General features: G+C 33.0%; 1 protein-coding gene across 3 annotated transcripts in view; it reads right to left on the bottom strand.

Annotated features, from left to right (window-relative positions):
* LOC126842885 (protein phosphatase Slingshot) overlaps nucleotides 1–21,677 on the bottom strand; it is a 73,854-nt gene that overhangs the window by 34,380 nt on the left and 17,797 nt on the right. For 2 of the 3 annotated variants that reach the window (XM_050580099.1, XM_050580098.1), the window contains exon 2: nucleotides 13,530–13,585. In XM_050580099.1, the coding sequence (XP_050436056.1) occupies nucleotides 13,530–13,585 (56 nt within the window). Of the gene's footprint in view, nucleotides 1–9,759; nucleotides 10,066–13,529; nucleotides 13,586–21,677 lie in introns of those variants that run through there. The other variant, XM_050580100.1, reaches the window with a different exon arrangement.

Below are 21,677 nucleotides of genomic sequence, written 5' to 3'. Positions count from 1 at the left end.
TTAGCCCATTAGATGTCAGCAATACACACAAAACCCATTCGGTGGATAGCCTTCGGTTTTTTGATGTCAGTATGGAATGTACACATTACACACATATGCATATGGCAGCTGTTACGCTGTTATGGTGCCAAAAGACGATTTTTTTACCCGCCGCCGTACGGCTACAAAAATATTGTTTTTTAAAATAATTTTCAATTTTTCCGGATCTTCTTTTAACTCGACGCAAAATGCTTGCACGAAAAGAGAAAAACTCAAGTAGCGTCGCAACGTATTATATTGTTTCCCAGAAATATTGCGTGCGAAACATAAAAGAGAGAAAATTCAATTTTAACTTCTTATTTCATTCGTAAATCTCAAACAACAATAATAATAACATGTTGCTACTGAAATCGTATATTATTACAAAATAAATTACCTGAACCGTCTTTTCATATTCCTCTGCGGAGTATGTATTAAACAAATTAAAACTTTACGGATATTAGTAAATTTAACTTATTGGCCAAAAAGAGATCAGATAATTGAATGTTACCGACGTGGTATTTATGGATAAAAATTAATTAGCTATTCAGTGAGACACTCGCCGGACCATGATATTGTTTTAAACTTTTTGGTGTATTCTATGAAAATTACCATTGTTTTGTTTAATCTACCGTTTAGAACAGTGTAACGATTATTACCTAGCATAAATCAACAATGCCATAAAGAACACCGCTTTTCATGGATAAAACTCGATTTTTCGCGCTTTCTTTTTCGATGATACTCAACAAAAGTAAAACCATTGTGCCAACACGATAACAAACCTATTGCAGTAAATAGAGAATTTTTTTTCTTACCATACTCATACTTTTACAAAAAAACTGATACAAATGTGATATGCGCGAAGGATAACGCGATTATGCGTTGTTATACATAATATTATATTTTAATGTAATTATATACATATTAGCCACCTTTAGTGTATAGGTATAGTAATAGCGCAGTTGGCAACAATTCAGCGCGATTTTGCACACATTTTAAAAGCGACATTCTGTAACAGAGCAGCTAAGCTAAGACCATTTTACCTTCAATTTAATAACGTGGGCGTTTAACCGAAAGACTTTAACTACGTTAAACTTAACAGACATGCCGATAAAAAGTAACGTTTTCAACAAGAAAACAAAAAATTTACATACTCAGTATATTCTGACAGCAGTCGTTTACCAGGTTCACGTCCTGTACAGATTCTACGGCGATTATATTTGAAAACAACTACAATCGCTATACTGTCCGGTGTCCGTGGGGGATGTCGAGTGAACTTCATATAATATAATAATAATAATAATTGTCATTGCAAAATTTCCGCAATCGACTTATTTCAGTGACCAAACGCCAAGTATGTGTCTCATTTCTAAAATATAACCCAACATTTTATTAAATAAGTCCTCCATTAGTTTCATTGTAAGTGCATACCAATTTTTGGGATTGATACTCGCCGTCTCACAACCCCGCATACATCATATCTGAACGGTTTATTGAACTTTACAGATATGTAAGTACCTAATAGGCTAATATTAAATTGTACGTTTATAGTCGCCTGCTGCGATGTAATCAGCAATGATCTACGATTTCAAAGTCATCAAACTGAAGTACACAACAAAACCGGATTAAGAGAACTTAAGAGGGTCGAAAATAATTATTTTTATACATTATATTTAAATGAATAATACATTTTTTTTAAAAGTCGTGTTTTATGTAAGGAAATAAGTGATATACCTAAAAAACACATAAAACTATACTTATAAGTGTAAATATGTTATTATTAATTAATGATATCCCGATAGAAGTATACAACCATTATTTATAATCATGTCATATTTAGAGCAGATTGTTTCAGACAAGAAGTATGTACTTGAAAGTTATAAAAATACATTCACACGGTCATTAAATACACGGAACCTTTAAAACCAATCCGTGCCAACATATCTCGACAATCCACTTAATTGTTTATGGTATCTATAAACTAAGGAATATTTCAAGTAACTGATGTAAACTCACTGGAAGAACTTACCTAGTCACAATAAAAACAATCTACAACAGTTTATAGTAGCAAAAAACAATTACAAAACATAGTTTTAAAAAATACTAAATAAATCTTGCCGCAATCCTCTACATCGGTGCATTTTTTGTTAAATTTTACAGGAACGACATTTGAAAGTTTTTAATGCAGTAAACATTTTAATATTTAGTTTTCAAAGTTTTGATGGTAATAAATAGAAAGCTGTTAAATGAAATAAAGAAAATCTATGCTCTATTTTATCGATTTGGTCAGGTAAAAACTTAAATCTGACACATAAGAAGACATCAGAATCATGGACTGTGTCATTCGAAAGTTAAGGGCAATATTATGACCAATTACGTTGTTTTTATAGGTCCGAAAGCTATTGTTCGTTCGCCTGCCCTTAAATCCGGATCTGATTGAACCAAGTCAAATTGCCTAAGGACCGTTAGTATATATATATATTATTATAATAGCAACTCTGCACGGTCGTGCGTGTGATATCTTATAATATTATGTACGTGTATTATGATGACGCACACGCAACGAGACTCACGATCTAATGAGATTTCCGTCAGTGCGAATATAATGTTGTGTATTGCTGCTATAGCAAATATACCAATATAAAGGAGATATCTGTTTTTTTTCGGTGAGGGGGAACGATCGTCGGAAATTTCTTCTCTGTAATAATCCGTACAATGTTTCCACGTGCCTAATCAACCGAGAAAGGCCGAAGCACCAAACAAGAGTTTTTCTTTTTTTTCTAAAAAAACACACACACACTACTCCGTGGCTTGGCCGTAGCACAAACAAGGTCAGCGGATATCTCGGTTGTGCGTCAAGCCGTTTAATGGGTGATGATCGTTTAATGATAAAAAAAAAAATCGACGGTGACTCTGCGTGTTATTTGCATACAAATTTCAGAGGGTAAAAAATTATACGGCAGATGACTTTGCTAGTTTTTATCAAGAAGTGTCGTCCACATTGTATTTTATTCTATTTTCCAAAGAACGTTTTGCAAGGGAAAAAAAAGGATGGACGTGTATCTTTTAAGTTCAAGGCGTTTGGCTAAGACAGACGGCTGACCAGTATGGCAGTTGCGACTGTGTACGTCGGCGGTCAACGGACTCGGTAGATTGAAATAAAGAATAGAAAAAAAAACAACGAACGCTGTCACAATAATTAACCCGAGAGGCCAGCCACTGTCTCACACACACACACAACTAAGCTGTCGATAATAGTTTGTATTGTATTGTTCTACCATCACTGACAGTTGCCACCGCGTTATAATTGTAGCCCAGTTAATTTATAATAATTTAAACATTTACCAGGCGTAAAAAAATTAAAGCAACTAAAATTATCAATTAACTTCAAAGATACCGTATAAAATAACTAGTAGTAGCTTTAACTTTAAATAAAACTACAATTGTTTTATACATGGTCCGGAACGCGTTTCAACCCAAATTTATATTTATAGTTAAAAAAAAACTTTTGTTATTTTTACCATTAAATTTATATTATATTCGTCTAAATATTACGACGAATATATAGTTAATTTATTAATTTTATTTTATTACCGAGTTATCCAACGATAGCAAAATGAAAATAAAATTGGCCATGTGTACTAGATGATGTTCAATAGTACTCTTCAATACTTCTTTCAAAAATAGAACTAGAGTTTATAAAACAAATACATATAGCAAAAGGTCTTTGCAATAAGCAATGTATGATCACAGTCTTGTTTTTCACAAAAAATACAGGAACTTGTTCTCACTTAAGATTTAACCTAAAATTCAGACGATAATGGCTATCACTTGTTTTGTCTTGTTCAGACAACCTATGTCCGTTACTAACAAACGGGAGAGAAACATAACGGCAGACTACACAAACGTCCGTGGAGCGATTTATATAGCGAAAAATAAAAACTTTTACACCTGATAGTTTTTTTGACGCTGTTTATAAGTACAATGGCGTTTCACGAAAACAAAAAAACCACAAGTGTATATTATATTTATGAAAGAAAAGGAAATAAACAACTACAGTACTAGGTAGGTAGGCACAGGAACTCCGGGACGATAGCAGTATTATGATAATTGCGGTCGGGCCCCTATACCGATGAGTATATATTATATTTTATATTATACAAAACACAATCGGTGTCGTTAATAGTATACGGGATAGGATAGCTGTATACTCTCCACCTGCAAGCAAAAAGAGAAATTGTCGCGGGCGCGGACAACAGTAGCGACGGCAATGGCAGCACAATGGGTCACGACTAAGAATTGCGCAATCCGAAGATTTCCCTAATTACAAGACTTACCGGCACGAATCGAAGAACAAATTATATAATTGTAACATCATCGTGTCATAAAGCGTCCGTTTTCCACGAAAAAAAATGTTTTCTTTATACTATCGGTTACACGATATGTAGATGGGTGGTATATGGTAATCACCGTGTAATCTTGAGATTCGACCGCAGCCGCATAACCTTACCATCGTGCAGTTGGCTGTTGGACAGTCACAAGTACGATAATAACATTCAAGACTAAAGCTGTTCAGAGTTTGAAAATACAGCGAGAATACCTACCGCTTAATATAGTTCTCTTACAGTATTAATGTCTTATCTTCGTATCTTATTATTATATAATCGAACTACAAAGCACCGCAGCAAATGTATTTCTCGGGACAAGTATACACGTATCTAAGACTATTTTAAGTCATCCTAATATAAATTTATTATAATATCCATAAGATATTATGGTGTTTTACTAGGGGAATTCCTATAACTTGCTCATACATTTTTTAGTTTTATCGATTTTCTAGTGAATAGAATAAGTAATTATTACAGAAACGAGAATATGAACAATAAAATAAACAAAATAAACGTTTTGTGTCAAGGTGCATATTTTTTTAGGCCCTGAATCGTATAGTAAAATAACTACAATAAACCTATTCGTACATGGACGGTCTTCAGTGGCGTTTGTTCGATACGCGCACGCGATAAATCATAAACTTAAGTGTTATTGTGCTAAAAATAATAATAATGTTCTTGAGGACTTTTGTACAAAACAAATGTGTTCGACACTGGTTAGTTTTTTTTATTGTTAGGCGTAGGAGGATATTATAGATTTATTTTTGTTCGGTTCATGCTCTATATCCTTCTCCTCTATGACGTTATTTTACACAGTACAGTCGATCGTCAAAAATAGCTAAACCGCATGCGCCACGGTTTACTGGTGTATATAAATGACGTTATTATATATTCAAAAACCGTCTATCACCGCCAATGCCGTAGATTTGACTTAACGGTGGGTAATTTTTGAAAATTTCCAATAGTACAATTAACTAAAGAAAAAAATACCCTTCCGCTGAGAGTTCTGTCACTTTTTAATTGATTTTGGTCTTAACGGTTTTCCTACGGATGATTGTTAATCGGGTTTTCTATTCCGAAAGCGCAATGAACAATTACACGTGGAAACAATCGACAATGAAATCTCTAAACACAATAGAAAAACCCACAGGCCCCGAGCAGTAGTCGATAATTACCGAATAATTTAGAGAGCAAATGCGAAGAGGAAGTGGAAAACCCGAAACAGAAAACGCACAAAATATTACAAACGTCAGTTTTCAAAAATCTGATCGCGTAACACCTCGGTCTATCTCACATAGGTTCTGTCATTTTTTGTTTAAATTTACAGCAAAATAACATACATATTGTACATCAGTACAATATACGTCTACCTATTAATATTCATTGTGTGCTTCTAGCAATCTTAAGCAATCTTTCAAAAAGAATGGAGTATTTATGCTATAGTGTATACATCCGAGAAATCGCTGCGATAAGAACAATTACGAATTATGAATTGTATCCAAGTGTTCAACAAGTGACAGGTTACCTTAATACAAACACGGAATGACATTAGTATTTGTTTATTCTAGTTTTTAAATAAAATATACATAAGAACTATTAATATAATAATATAATATTTATTATTATGTTCATATTTAATATATTATTATAACGTCAAATTTCGCTTAAAAACACACGCCAAACAAAAAAAAACTTCTTTCGCAGCGTGTTTATCACATTCGATTTCGACGGTTTGTCGTTTAGTCATCAACACAACGCTCTGTAGGTAATAAGCGGTATAATTATTATCAACTGGTTACCAACAAACCGTTCTTTAGTTATGCAGTATATTATACATATAGCAGCTGTAATTACCTATGTTATTATGCATGCGTGCTTGTCCCAGTTCGAAAACCTAATAGGATTTCCCACACGCACCGTTTTGTTTCAAATTATCATAAACTCGCATGGATAATTATATTATCGAAAAAAAAGTCATATCGAACCAATAGTGTATTTATAAGAGACCGATATCTAAAGGTATAAAACAAATTTCCAAAGTACAAATATAACTATATAAATATTCATAATATATTAGACATTTCCTAAAAGAAAATAAATAAATTTAGTCAGTAAATAACGAATGTTTAACCACAGTCAGAATATTTTTCTGTTTCCAGACCGGTCCTGAGGGCCACTACATATAAAATCACTATCATGATACCAGATAACGTTGAACCAAAATTAGATGAAATTTCTTGTAAAAAATATGTATGCCTGTTGAACGTATTTCATCACAGCGATAGTAGGTATTGTATATAAACCAGTAGCTGAAGACTTTGTATATACATACATAATATTATTTTATACAATCATCGCTTGAATTGGTATAAATGATAAATAAATAAACAGTGAAATTCACCAATTATCATCGGCTATTGTTGTTGATCAACCCTGGAACTGTGAAAGTCGCACACAATATATTTGCTAGTAGCTGCGGCGGAAGGTTTACATTATTTTTATACATATTATAGAATAAAACACAACGATTTTCCGCTTCCACCACCAACACAGGATCACCACTACAGTAAGTATACTAGTGCGGGTTGAGTCATATAATAACAACACAATAGCGTTTTGCTAGTTTTCCAATACTTAGAAAGTCATTAGGCGCATTACAATTAATAAACGTTTTGGATATGACGCGAACGAAATATCACCACAACTTGTTTGGCCTATTTAAAACCGCGACTCTCGACATGATGGTAAATGGGCGAAAAATGTGCATCCATTGTGACATTGGTCGGAAAGCAAAAAACACCTAAACAGATAACTATACTACACAAGTCGAGAAATCTAATTTAGTATATAGCGGTTTGACCCGATTGATCAAGCTCAACGACCAAAGGCTATGGAACCACCTAACCGCCACTGTGTCATTGTGAATATAATATTTTACTACGGAAACTAACTAGGCCAAATAATGAACTGTTTTTAACCAACATTTTTTATGGAAAAAAAATATTTCATAAAAGGAAACCAAACAAACACGGCCGGTTATGGATTTGCATATGAATTAAAACATCGGATGCCCATTGTTTGTGAACCACCACGCCAAAACAACGACCGCACAATGTATGCCATACGGTTTCAGTATTACTAGAATTAAAATATAATCTTAAAAAAACCACTTTGTCTTTGTTTTGAATAAAAAAGTCGGGCGCATACACACACCTACGAAAATAGTAATTAATTTATGGTTAGCAAAAAAAAAATAAAACTACAACACATGTGAATTTGAATAAGAATACATATTTTTAATTATAATGGGTTTTTCTGAATCTTTTATTTATCACCAATGTCCATCTTAGGCTACACAGTGGTTTAAATTTGTCAACTCCTTCCAAAAATGAACTATTCACATAAGGTGCATATTAGCATAGTTTCAGTAATCATGTGGTACACGTTTAATGCGAACAAAATTATATACTTAGATGAACGGGTCTATGTATTAAAACTTTTTTTCTCGTGCGGTTAAAAAATTATTTTTATTTATTCGGTTTGCGATTAACAGCCAATATGTACATACATATTTCTCGTGCGCCATAATATATACTAATAAATTACGGATTGTTTTTTACGGGTGCACTTAAACGGCTGTGTGATTGAGTAAAGAATTGTATTTCAAAGACTATGTTTTATAACCTACCTTTACCTACTGATCATATTTTACACGAGCATAAGTAATTTTTTATATTTTTAAACGACACAAGGCAAGACCAAGCGTATTACTGGGATTATTAGGATTTATTTCAGCCTGCAGAAATGTATAGTATAATGTACAGTATGCTTTATCGATTATTATACACTGCTCGTAATGTCCACATTGATAATATATTTAATAAACGAACGTTGGCCGTGACGTGAATGGCAAAATTGGTAATCTAGGAAAAACGTATTTCGCGTTACTTAGATGATATTTGTAAATTCGGTATTAAAACAAATCACCTCGAGTTTTTTTTATCAAGTCGATAGGCCAACTGGATTTAAGTCAGCTACGGGAATTAAAAAAACACTTTTAATTTTATTTTCTAACTGCACTCCAGTACCGGACAGTTTTAACGCAATTATAAATACTAAACAAGAGCGTGTTTCCAATTAATGATTTGTTTTTCCAATGCACGCTGCACACTTTAAATAGTCTTTAGATAAAACTACTACATATTCTATATATAATACGGTTATGCTTACTAATTTCCTATGCCGAAGCAGTTCGAATAAATATTTGAGTCGACACGCAAGCAAAACTTTCTGCCCCGTAGCAAAACGTAACATATTCTAGCAGTGTTATAGCACATACATCAAAGTCAGATCATAAATTATCACTAAACGCATTACAACTTCGGACGTCCGAAATCATTTTCAAAAGTTCCACAAAACAGAGCCTAAGCAAGTCGACCAACGGATTTACAACCACAGTCTGAGAAATCAGTGAAAACATTAAATATTTGTGACAAACAAATATTATACACATTACGCATATTTCACTTGCTTATATTAAAAAATGAAAGTTTAATTGAGGTATTTTGTAGTTATAATATTGTTTGGACAAAATAAATGCAATGATAATGGATTTAATAAATGAAACCTATGAGAAATCCATATTGACCGTTCTCTTTTATAATATAGACTTCTACTATAAACCGGTCCTGAATAATAACACATCATAACTGTATTCTGTACCTACACAGGAGGTACCTGCACAGCATATAAGGTTGAATATTTTTGCTCAAAAATTTAAAAAAATGAAAAATTGTTCCGAACTTAATTCTTGCTATAATTGGCCAATCTTAATTATGGATTTTGTCAAAATTTAAAAAGACAGGCTGGGTAGTACAAAACTTCATTGTTTCCATAAACGGTGTTGGAGCAAATCTTGACTAGATTAATGATATATGAAATAAAGTGTTGCGCAACCCAGCATAATTATAATAAACAATATTACGTGTTTTACCTTGTTCTAAGAAATATTTTTTATTTACAAAGATCACACATGAGAAGATTAATATTATTAAAATAATTACCCATTTGCTTATTTTGATGAAACGAAAACAAAAATAATTTGTTTATAAATTATTTTTATTCTATATCAATGTATTATTAAAACAAATTTTGAACTATTAATCAATTGAGAATAATAGATTATCCAAACTATAAACAAAAATATCATTACTATAGTAAAAGTCAATTGAAATATTTGTTCACTTATAAGTATTTAAGTAAGGATGGATTTTTTTAGTCATACTTTTAAAAAAACCATTCAAGAAATGGCAAAAAAAAAATGCATTTTTTAAATAATTGTAAATACTAGTACCTTTTATCCACTTATTTCGATCTCCTTCGGTATTCGACCAATGATAAGGTGTTCTGGTGTTCATTATGAAAATTCATTTGTTTTTTAAAATTTACAACAATGGCAATACTAGAACTCGCACTTCTGTTTGATATTAGAGCCAAACAATAACAATGTTATACGTAGGGGGACTCTGCCCACGTGGGACATACCGTTGGCGAAAATCATCAATTAATTACCAACACATCACCTCAGGCCGACCACCGCAGTGATTAATCCTGATGGTTGCGAAAACGAACGGGTTTACCATAAATAATTATTAGTTTTAATACTCAGAAAAAGGCATATCATCTCGTTTGATCGTCGCGCACAATACCTAATCGTTAACCATACGAAACGCCCGTCGACGCGCTACTAGCAAATATTTATCCTTTCCTACAGCAACAGCAGCTCATACATGTTTAACTATAATAAGGCCGTTACAATAACAGTATGATAAGAAACGACTCAATGCCATTTGGTGGCCTGTATGTGTATACACTATACAACGACGAGTCATTAACGACAATATTATATAATATATTATTTTTTACAATGGCGTAACCCGCAGCGCGCGAAAACACACGTTTTAAAGTAGGTACAAGCGCTTTTTTTTTTTATTATCAACGGTAATGCTTAATTAGCAACGGTAATAATATACTAATAATAAGAAGAAGAAATAAAACACACAGATTTCTCTATACTGCAAGGATGCCCCAGAGCGATACAGGTCTTCGCCGGAGATCGACGTCGTACTATGATTAAAAACATACCAATAATATTGTACCGGAAGCGAGCACATGGGAGTTGTCTACTTCACTGAAAATTATAATCGAAACGGTTTTTCGCAGCATACTTTCTTTCCCGTCTAAATCTTATTTGGTACTGGACCGTTGGCGTGCTGAACTACTCGATGATTATATTATTAGTATTACATAAACAAACCTAACCGACAAAGACAAGAAATGAAAGAAGAAAACCTTGGAGTGGCTTGTGACATGGCGTTTACACGGATCGCCACTGTTGAATAAAAATATTATTATGATTGAGATAACATTTTAAAAATATTCCAATACTGGAAATTAGCAAAAGGTTATACACAATAATAATAAAAATAGTAATATTTGTATAAATTAAAACAGCAACTGGCGGATGACATTTTACATGTAAATAAACATTTCACCGGTATTGTCATTGTGCAATACTTACACTATTATACTTATGAGCGGTTCGAAAACATAATTTGTACAAAAACAAACACTATATCAAAGCATGACGTGTGTCTGATCATCCATTCACCGTGTACAGTTTAAATTCTAATCACGTACGATTAAAAATTGTCCACTTACATAATGTAATCATCGTTAACAAACGTGTCATAATTAAACATAATATTACCTTATTAGTCAGGGTGCCGCTATACACCGGATAATAGTTTTCTTTGGAAATCTAATAAAAATCGGTGAACTCAAATGAACACAATAAAGCAATGGGACAAAAGACCTACTCAAAACGCGGTAGATCATTCTTAAAACGTTACGACTTATGAGTTATACAAATTTCAAAACGAACCGATACGGTTGTAAACAAATATCAGTGCAAATTTACCAGCTAACGAAAACTATCTTACATAAACTTAAGTAGAAATTTCACTTTTAAGGGCACGCGTTGGTTCTCAAAATGGCTCTGTTTAACACAATACCGTAACACATAACAAAATGCATAGTCTTTATTAAATTTATCCGCCAATATGATCTCAGAATTCCTCTAGAACGTCGATTTATTTTTCAAAACTCCTCCAAATGTTGTTGACTTAAAAAACAAAAATTCTAATTTTCTTATTACTTACAAACAATTTAAATCATAAGCTAAAATATTCTGGACCAGAGTAAAAAAATATATTTTATCGAGTTTATCTTGACTGTAGAAAAGTAGTATTCAAATGAACACAACCTTTTAAAGCCAAAGTCCCCTCTGTTGGGCTAATTAAAAGTGAGGAACGCGTTGCCAACAACCCCGTCTGAGTTTCCGGTCGGCGACGAGTTACACCAGACGTGTAATTACTTCCATGAACATACTCAAACAAGCGTTATCTATCTCTGCTATGAAATATACGGCGAAGGATAACACACAATTTTATTTACTGCGCTCACACTAGCTACTTATAGGTTACCTCGTCTTCATCAATCCATCGTGCTCGCCACACTTCGTCATACTGTAATTATACTCTGACTCAACTCTGTCCCTGTAGTATTAGGCATTTATAATATCGTACGGGTTTTAGAACAATAAATTATCCCATCTCAGACAAGAGTGTCCCGTAAGACGTACAAAGTGTAGGGTGAGGATGAGAAAATATTAAAACTAAGCCTAGTATCGTAGCCAGGAAATAATTATTTTAGGAGGGCAATAAAATGTATCCTTAATATATTAGGGAGTGTATCGTTCACTTGAGTTTTATTTTTAAATAACCAAATTTTTCACATTGGAATTAAGGAGGTCTATTGGTCAAAATATGAGTTAAGGAGAAGTAACGGAAATAACTATTGATTACGAGGCAATATTTAAATATATTTTGATCTAGGCGCCATTATAAATGTCAACAAATTAAAGGGTAAATTAATATAAAGTTTATCTCTTTACATAACTTTTAGGTATATTTCTCCGATTTATGATGAACGTTTTATAAAAATAAATGCCTTTTTTACTTTAGTACAAGTCAAGTAGATTTTTACGGAAAGCTACTACTTCCTTTAACTATAATGGTTAAGAAGCAAATTTTCGACTCAGGTATTAGAAAATAGTTAGATTTATTAGAAAAACAAAACATATAACCGCTTAAAAACAATTTTAACAACAAAAATAAATACACATCAGTGTCAACCCAATCTTTTCTCAGATTCGCATCGAAGATAAACGCTATTGTATAGCGTGTAAGGTTAAACACCTTTTACCTTAACAAAATTCGAAAAGCGGTGGGTTTTTTTACCTTATATAATCTCTGTATACATTAATTTATTACACTTAACAATATTGTTCTATCACACGTCATAGATAAGCGAAAATCTAAATGAATTTAAAAATGTGAAACTGCATAAGGTTGACTGACTAACTTTAAACGTGTTAGGAATATGGACATCGCGCAGCGTTTGAATGCAATTTAAAATGACATCGACCGGACCACGTGCTCAACAACTATGCAAATATCATGCATGTTGCCATAGCGAGATGGAGTTTTTTTTTTCAATAATGAAAACACTCTAGTCGATTGGTTACGTTCTGAATTTGATTACTGTGTGCGTGTGACGGGGCATTTTTTTTTTTTAAGTGAAAGTCCAGGATTATTATTTTTAGTGCAAAGCGTAGGCCGAGTGCCGTCGTTATCCTTGGGTAAAGTACATACACATACGGACCAATATAAATAATAAAGCTGTTATACGGTAGCTGTGGTCTGGTGAAAACAGTTCCGAGTGTCTACACACAATTTCACGCACACGCCAATAGAGCTTTTATGGCGGTAGGTCTCTTACACGGACTAGATGAACAAATTACTAATTAGACTTGGGAATAAAGTAATAATAACGTTCGACTTTGGCTTAATGCCAAAGCAGCGTGAGCTGCGTGTCATACGACAAATCGTGTCTGCCCGAGATACATCTTCATCGTGATTATATAACGATAATTTATAAGCGCGTTCATACACATTAAAGTTGGTTATGACTTATAAGATTATTATTTTGACGACTCCTTACCTGCGGTTGGTCTTGATGGGTTCATCTTCGTCCAACGAACTGCCGGCTCCGGAATCCTATTAATAAATAAATAAATACAATTTTAGTATTTAAATAATATAGAGAAAAACTAAAATAATAAAGAGCGTACATTTTATTATACAACAAAACATATTATTATTTAGCGTTATCCTGCGGTAATATTGACTCGATGTCGATGTCGTGAAAAACGAAACAAAAAATATATTATAATATATAATAATAAAAATCACCTGACGGCCAACTACACACATGAGAAAAGACAAAAGGGTAAGAGATAGTGTACAAATTAAATAACAAATTACAAATTTTAAAAAAATGTCTGGCTATGTGTTGTATACAATTTCTAATAGGGATTTACCCTCTAATAAAAGTAACAAAAAACGAATGTATTCAGCTAACGCGATACCGCACTGCACTGCAAAATAAAGCGCATTGTGCGTCGTACAACCTTTTTTAAAAAATCATTTCCGTACAAACCAATGACCAATAAGAACGACTGGTCGTAAATGGTAATTACCGCGTTTGTCTCTATAAGGTAATATCCAGTATTGCCGACAATGGTATTCACCGAAAACACTTGCTTCGTTTGGCAACAAATCAAAAAATATAACTAATACAACACCAAAAGCGGTAAACAGTAAACACAAATATTTAAATTACTTGTCTCAAAAAGTTTTAAAGCAAAATTAAAAAAAAAACATTTTTCGATACTATACATGTACTATTTTTTTTATAATAAAACAAAGCATTAACAACTATTATAATAATGTTATTATTATAGATATTTATCAATTTCCATCTAGATGAGCATCTTAGATTTGTTGTACTCGAAAGTCAAGAAGTGTAAACGTGTGTTTTAGGTACTCTACTTTTGAAAATGTTGCCAACCACTACATAAAATATAATTAAGGCTTTGTTTTTGCTGTGAAGAGAGCAAGTTCACCATTTGTAGATGATGCATTTTTCTACCTATAATTGTTTTACAATTGTTCTTAAATTTTTAATGGTGGTAGGGAAAAAAACTAATGAACATCGCATATAAAAAAACTTTCATTTTGCTTTTCTAAAAAATTGCATAAAACATTTTTTTCATGTGTTTATTATTAAATTTGAAAGAAATTAAAAAACCACAGACTTTAAAAACTCGTATGATATTACACCTATTGTATCGTTTTGGTTTTCGAGTAGGTACTGATTATCATCATCATTATTATAATTACTATCCGGAACCACACAGAGATGAATGGGCAAAGAGTAATTATTATAATTGTTATTCTAGGAAGTCGGAATGGTGTCCACAATAAAAAATCAGCAATATGATAAATTGATAGACATACAATCGTACCCATTTTTCATCGGTTATGTTAGGTGTACATGGCGTGCACATTGTGTTTCGACGACAATCAAACTTTAATTTTTATATTATTATTATTATTATTACTGTAATATATGCTATTATATTATTGTATGTGTATGTGTACACGACGACGACAGGCGCACGCGGTTGGGGCCAAGTTCAACGCACTGCCAACGACGGCAATCATAGGCGATAGAGTAAAGTATAAAAACATGTACATATTATACGCACTACATATATAATACACATATTGATAGCATCAAATGTATGCCCTGGTGACCCCAACGATTACTGAAAAAACATAACAACGATTAAAGTACCTATAGGGGGTAAAAAGCGGGCTATGACCGGCCGTTTCCAAGCAACTAGACTGCATACACACAAACACGTTGGTTGAATATTAGAACTTAATTAATTTTACTTCTAGACCGTTTTTTTTTTTTTTGTCAAAAGTTGTCGAGCGCAAAAAAATGCACACATTGCCCTGCTGTAGAACATATATATATGATTGATGGACGCGAAGGGTGTGGAGGTACGTTACAAGTGAGGTCAATATTATTGGCAGTCGTCAGTGAACGGTCTCGACCGACTTAACTTAAACACTCGGTCAAAGCAAGAATACAAATAATAATCAACTTGACTCTTAAAAAAAAATTATAAAAAACGTTTTAGTTTACCTATGACGCACCGTTTGGGCGATGGCGGGAAAGGAGGCAGGTAGCAAATTAACTATAATTAGAGAGGTAAACATTTAATATACACCTTTGGGGATTAAACGATACTCTCCAGGCTGTAAGTGACCTACTCCGATGTGTCCTAATGCATTTGTATTAGGTACGTACGAGGTTATGTGTACAATAATAATATCTCGCGAGATAATGTCTTATTGTTTTTATTATTATTATTTACACATTCTCTGCAAATAATAATATTCTAAGTGATAGTATTAATTTAAGAGTTTAGCGTTGCATTAATCGTTTTTGGTCAATTAAAATTATTCAGTTTTGTTAACCTTTTATTACTACCTACGAATGCGATAGTTTTTAAGTTGGCCCATTTTATAGCGGTGTCCAATTGTATGCACATGTAATTATATTATATAGCCACTCATAATACTGCTATTATTAAGGCTATTAACAAGTAAACAAACCGATAGTTTTTTATATTATGATGTTACGGAGTACAAACGTTACATGAATCACCAACGCATTTAATTACACGCAATTCGCTAAAGGCGAACGTTCACAATAAGATGGTAATAATATTTTATTGGTCATCGCATAGACATAGACACGTCGGTCGTGTAAGTATAGGTATTGTTCAAATGCAACTACTTTAACAAAAAAGGGAAAAATAGTACTTAGAATATAAATACGGATTTTATATAAAAGTATCTTAAAATTCAAATCCATATAGAATATAGTAAGTTTTTTTTTACCTAATTATAACATCAACCTGAGAAATAGTAATGAAAATATTACATGGCAATTCATTTTTAAAATTAATAGACTTGTTTGTTCCTTTTTTGAGATAGATACGGTCATAAATAATATCTGGGATAAACAAAAGTGTACGTTAACTATATAATTACATAAACATTATATTTTTATGCTGGGTTGCATACAACTTTATTATGACCATCAGCCTAATTAGAACACTGTGATTGGTCCTAACGCAGTTTATGAAACCAATTATGCATTTTGTAACCCATGAATTTATACTCACCTACCATCGTAACCTATTAGGTTAGGACTTTCTTAAACAAATATAACGACTCAAGAAAAAAATATATCTCTAACGTCGGGATAAAAGTTATCACCCGAGTTTAAATGAGCTTGATCAATCTTCCAAAAATTTAAAGATAGATTTAACGAACAGAGGCGGAATTGTTGGTCTGGGAATGGCCATATTTCACATGGCATGATAGCCGAACTTACTACTGTTCTCAAAATTGTAAATTAATTAGTAAAGTAGTATAAAAATAAATGACTTAAATAAATAATAACACTGAGAAAATACAGGAAAATCGTTAAATCTTTTGTTAATTGATGATGCACCGTTTATTTTATTCTGTTTTATGTCATTCGAATAAATAAGTAAATAAATTATAAATAAATTGATACTTTTTAGTAGTCAGAATTCTAGAAGACAACATTTACTGGGTGGCCTAGATGAATTGCAATCTTGAGACCTGAATTCAATTTCTACTCGGCCCTGCTTGCTGAACATTATAACATATTTTAACCCATAAATGTAAGAGAATTTGTAGCTGAATAACAGTTCATCATTATAATGTCAACTGTAACGTGAAATAATTAATCGTTCTATACGCATCCGTTTTATCTTTTATAGGTGGTCGACCGCACCGAATCGATTCCAAATTTACCGCTTAAACAGTTCTGGATTCAGTTTCCAAAAAAATAAAAGGTTTTCGCTCGTGCGGTTTTCAATGGGGATAAAGGATGAATAAAATATCATATAAAGACCACCAAAATGGTACTGGCGACGGCATGACGTCAATTAATGATTGCGATCGCTTGCCTCAATAAAATCTGAGTCGGTTTTCACCGGATCCGCGTGTGCTTCGAAACGATAACCTGGTTGTCTACACGGAAAGGTCGCACGACGTAATTACTATTAGATTATTAGATACAATGCGAATTGTGCGCGAATGATGACAAATCGTGTGGCCCATCCGGCATCCACCATAAGGAGAAAAGTATGACTTCCAATCCGTTTGGTTTGTACAACACACAAGCGCGGAGGCGGCGCCAGCTGAAGATACGTTAGCACGACACGACACTTTCACTGTCACGACCACAACAATACTTGGCCAATCGCATTTACAATTGTTTTACATCACACGAAGAAAAAGCACGTGTTTGAACTGCACGCGACGATAAATATTATATTATGATGATTAATAACAATATTATCATTTAAACGTTTCGAAAACTTCGGGGTTGTGTGTAGTTCTATAACAGTAGGTGTCGGTTCTAGGTCATGGATATGCGAGAAAGGTTATGTACCTTATGAGCTCGTGCGGTGTCGAACGAGAAAAGCAAAAATTAGGCTAACGTCGCGTCGGTAAAGTAGGCGTATCGTGAACTTCTCCTTCCACCATACAAATGAACAGTTGACTGAAACAACAACTGATTGCCGTTAAAAATGATTGCAAACGATTTTTTTTTTTGTTTGCAATTGAATACGCTTTTGCAGTTGCACACGTTTTTAATTAAGTCTGAAAACATAAGCAATCCAATTTTTAGGTTCTAAACCTAGGGGTTTTCGTCTGCGGTGAATTATATCTAAAACATAATTTTAGATACTACCGACCGACATGATTTTATTGAAAATGTGCTAACGAATGTATACATACAAATTCGTAGTCGAGACATAAACTTACGTATCATTATATAAAAATACGAATTAAAATTATAGATCTTTTGTAAGAAATAATTAACATAGCCGTGTACAAAAATAAATAATACGGCGACCCGTTTTGAGTTTGTTCATAAGAAATTCTACAAAAATAAGTTTTAAACAACTTTAATTTTGGTCATAGTCCTTTGTACATTACACAGCAGATGAGCGACGTAATCAAGGTTTTCAATGGAGTAATGATGGACACGTTTGAAGTGCCAAGACTATTTAGCCCGAAATAGGTTCTAAACCCAAATTTAGATATTCAATAGCAGGAACCTCAATACTGGTAAACAGTTAAGTTTGAATTTTTAGAAGTAACTTGAATATTAAAATATTTGAAAGCAACGGAGATATATAGTTTGTGTCATATTATGTAGAAAACCCCATACCCTACCGATAATTGCCAAATAGAAAGAACTAAAAAAGAGGTAGGTCAATTTTTGTTATTGTTTTTAGTACTGTCACGTTTCAATTAGGCCAAAATGTTGTGTTTTTTAGTTTTGTTGTACCGCGCGTTTCGCTTCGAGAGAGCAACGTGATTTTGATCTTCTCCGTCCGTAGCAAAACAGTTGAAATATTATTAGTATTTTAATATTCCATGCTCAAACAACAATGCAGAGCCGTCAGATAACACGGTATTTTTAGCGGCACGCGCTCGTGCACAGAATCCATAACCGGGTTATTTGTTCGATAACGCCGTCGGTGAGGTTGTCTGTGTAATAATGAACCTCCATCAGATACAATATATTTGGTCCTGCGATATTTTTGTACACGACTGATGAAATAACTAATGTCAGAAGAGACGAGTCCACCTCCGAAGTTAGTACAGATGAAATTCCGAGATCGAATTACTATACTTGCCGGACGCGGCCAAATTTGGTTCGCTGGCTTCTCTACATCTCATGATCGCAGTATATAATAGCTCTGTACAACGTCTAATGTTTGAATTGAGCTAAGACCCGTCAACACGGTCTAATGGCTCTACAACACTGTATGCGTACATCATGAGTCATGACTCATGATGAAGCATCATTCGCTAATGTTCTCAAGAGCTATCGAAAACGTTAAATTATCAGCGTTTGTTTGCAAAACACACAGCCTGGTAAAAAGAAAACACTTTTAGTCTAATTCGAAATCCACAATAATAGGTTTTATGTATAATGGAAGAACATTATGTTTAAAATCGAAATTACCATAACAAATATGTTTTTTCCCCTTCAAGTTTTTTAAAGAAAATCTATTGTAACCAATGAATATCGTTATAATGAGGTGAAATTAAATCAAAACTGTATCGTTTTCAGCGGTTACAAAGACCTAATTAAAATAGCTGTAGATACACAAAAACTCATTTCCGTATAAAAAATCTGTTCATTCTAGTCTTCCAACGGAAAAAAAATCTAGCACTTATATGAAACCTTTTTATTCGAGACCTATTATAGACGCAACAACGCACTGGGCTTATCATGAATTTATTATTATCGAACATACGTATACTATTTTCTACTAACATTTTATAACAATAATAATAGCATAATGTAATGTTATATATTATATTGACGTGAGAACGGTTTTCACGCGTTTGAAGAGTTAATGGTCCCTTGTCGACCGATTTAACAGTTTTCAAAAGGAATGCGGTATTTTGCATACAAACATTAATACCACAGTCGAGTATGATCTATCTACAAATACACAAATAGAACTCAACACACATATTATACAAAGGACACGACGACGATAAAGCGTCTTGCGTAACCGGTATCATCCAGGTAACCCAGGAGTATAATAATAATAGTAATAATAATATATTTTATACATTGCACGACGCGCATACAGATGATCCGCCAAAGAATAAGACTGTGTATAACGTCATTATCATAATGGGTGTATCTCTCCTCGAGCATTATAAACCGCCAGTCGGTCTTGCAGAAGATCCATCAGAGAATATAACGACGACAACGATTCAACGAGACACACATGGCACGACTACGAATATTATTATATATTTATGAGTGTGATGATATAACACGACCGATCGCGTTGTATACACATAACAACTTGATAAGTTATAACACAGTATAGATAGATTGTAACGTTACTAGGCTAGTTGTAGCCGAGCACGCGCTATTTTTTTAATATTTTTTTTTAGCCAAGCCGGTAGATAGTAATTTTATATGCCAGACGTACCATTAGATTACATATATTTTCATCTAAGGTTCCGATCGACTTCGACAAAATGGATTAGCTCGCCTGAACGTGATTTGAACAATAATATTATATTATATTATAAAGCCGATAAATTGAACAGGAAAACTTGTGCAACGACATGCACGTTTGAAAAAATATATAAAATCTAATAAAGTACAGAAACGGATTAGTTCTAAAAACATCGCGAATATCTACTGTAAACATATAAGTAAGAGTAAAGAATATAAAGCTAATTTACCATGGTTAAGCGTCTTCAAACCTATCAAATAGAACTCCAATTAGGGCCATACAAACATTTTTCCAAAACTTTTTGAACCAGATAAATTTGAATACAACTGATTCACAGTTATATTTGCTCTCCAATATTAATTCTCGTATCATTTGAACAATTGACACATCACAGTCAAACACTACTATTTTGGCAATAGTTCTATCCACTTTTAAAACTCAAATTGGGTATCTTAGCCTTAGTGAATTACCATGAACATACAATAATACAAAATCGTGACTAAAAAGCTTTTATCAACGTTTAACACGCAAAATCCTAGAAAAATACAATTTAATAGTAATAGCGAATTAAACAGCATCAAACACTATTGGTCGACTGTTCAAGTATTGCAATTAAAAAAACACCGTACCAAGAGCACTGGTTGGTACGAACTTATACCGAACCGACGTTACCGCGATAACTGCTAAAAGTTTTTCTTTTTTCACACTTATTGGGCGTTAATACATATTTTTAATGGTTATTTTTATAACAACAAAATAACTGCTGTTTAAATAGTAAATTTTTCCCGCTGATTTGTTTTTGGTAATCCGTTTTACTGAACGACCAAATCTAATAATGTAAAATTCTGGCTGTTTTAACTATTATTTTATTTTAAATACCATTCAAAAACACAACATACACAGTTGGAACACCCAAACACAGTCGTTATGGCCGCTAATATTTTCATAACAACATTAAAAATATTATTTCAGTTATGACTAATCGACTGAGTGATAGTTATTGTCAAAAACTGTGTTAAAGATTAAACCAATCGGTTGGTTAAATAGCAAACACATTTAATACATTTTAAATTAAGTGTTTCAAACTTGGTCGTCGATATTTCTACGTTGATGAAAACAACATTAGAATA

Source organism: Adelges cooleyi, unplaced genomic scaffold (genome assembly GCF_023614345.1).
Source record: "Adelges cooleyi isolate 19-005CV unplaced genomic scaffold, UGA_ACOO_1.1 ACOO_flye_CR_arks_rails_tigmint_CR_PRNA_574, whole genome shotgun sequence".
NCBI classification, from domain to species: Eukaryota; Metazoa; Arthropoda; class Insecta; order Hemiptera; family Adelgidae; genus Adelges; species Adelges cooleyi.
The sequence above is the reverse complement of the archived record's forward strand: the minus strand, read 5'-3'. Positions and strand labels throughout refer to the sequence as shown.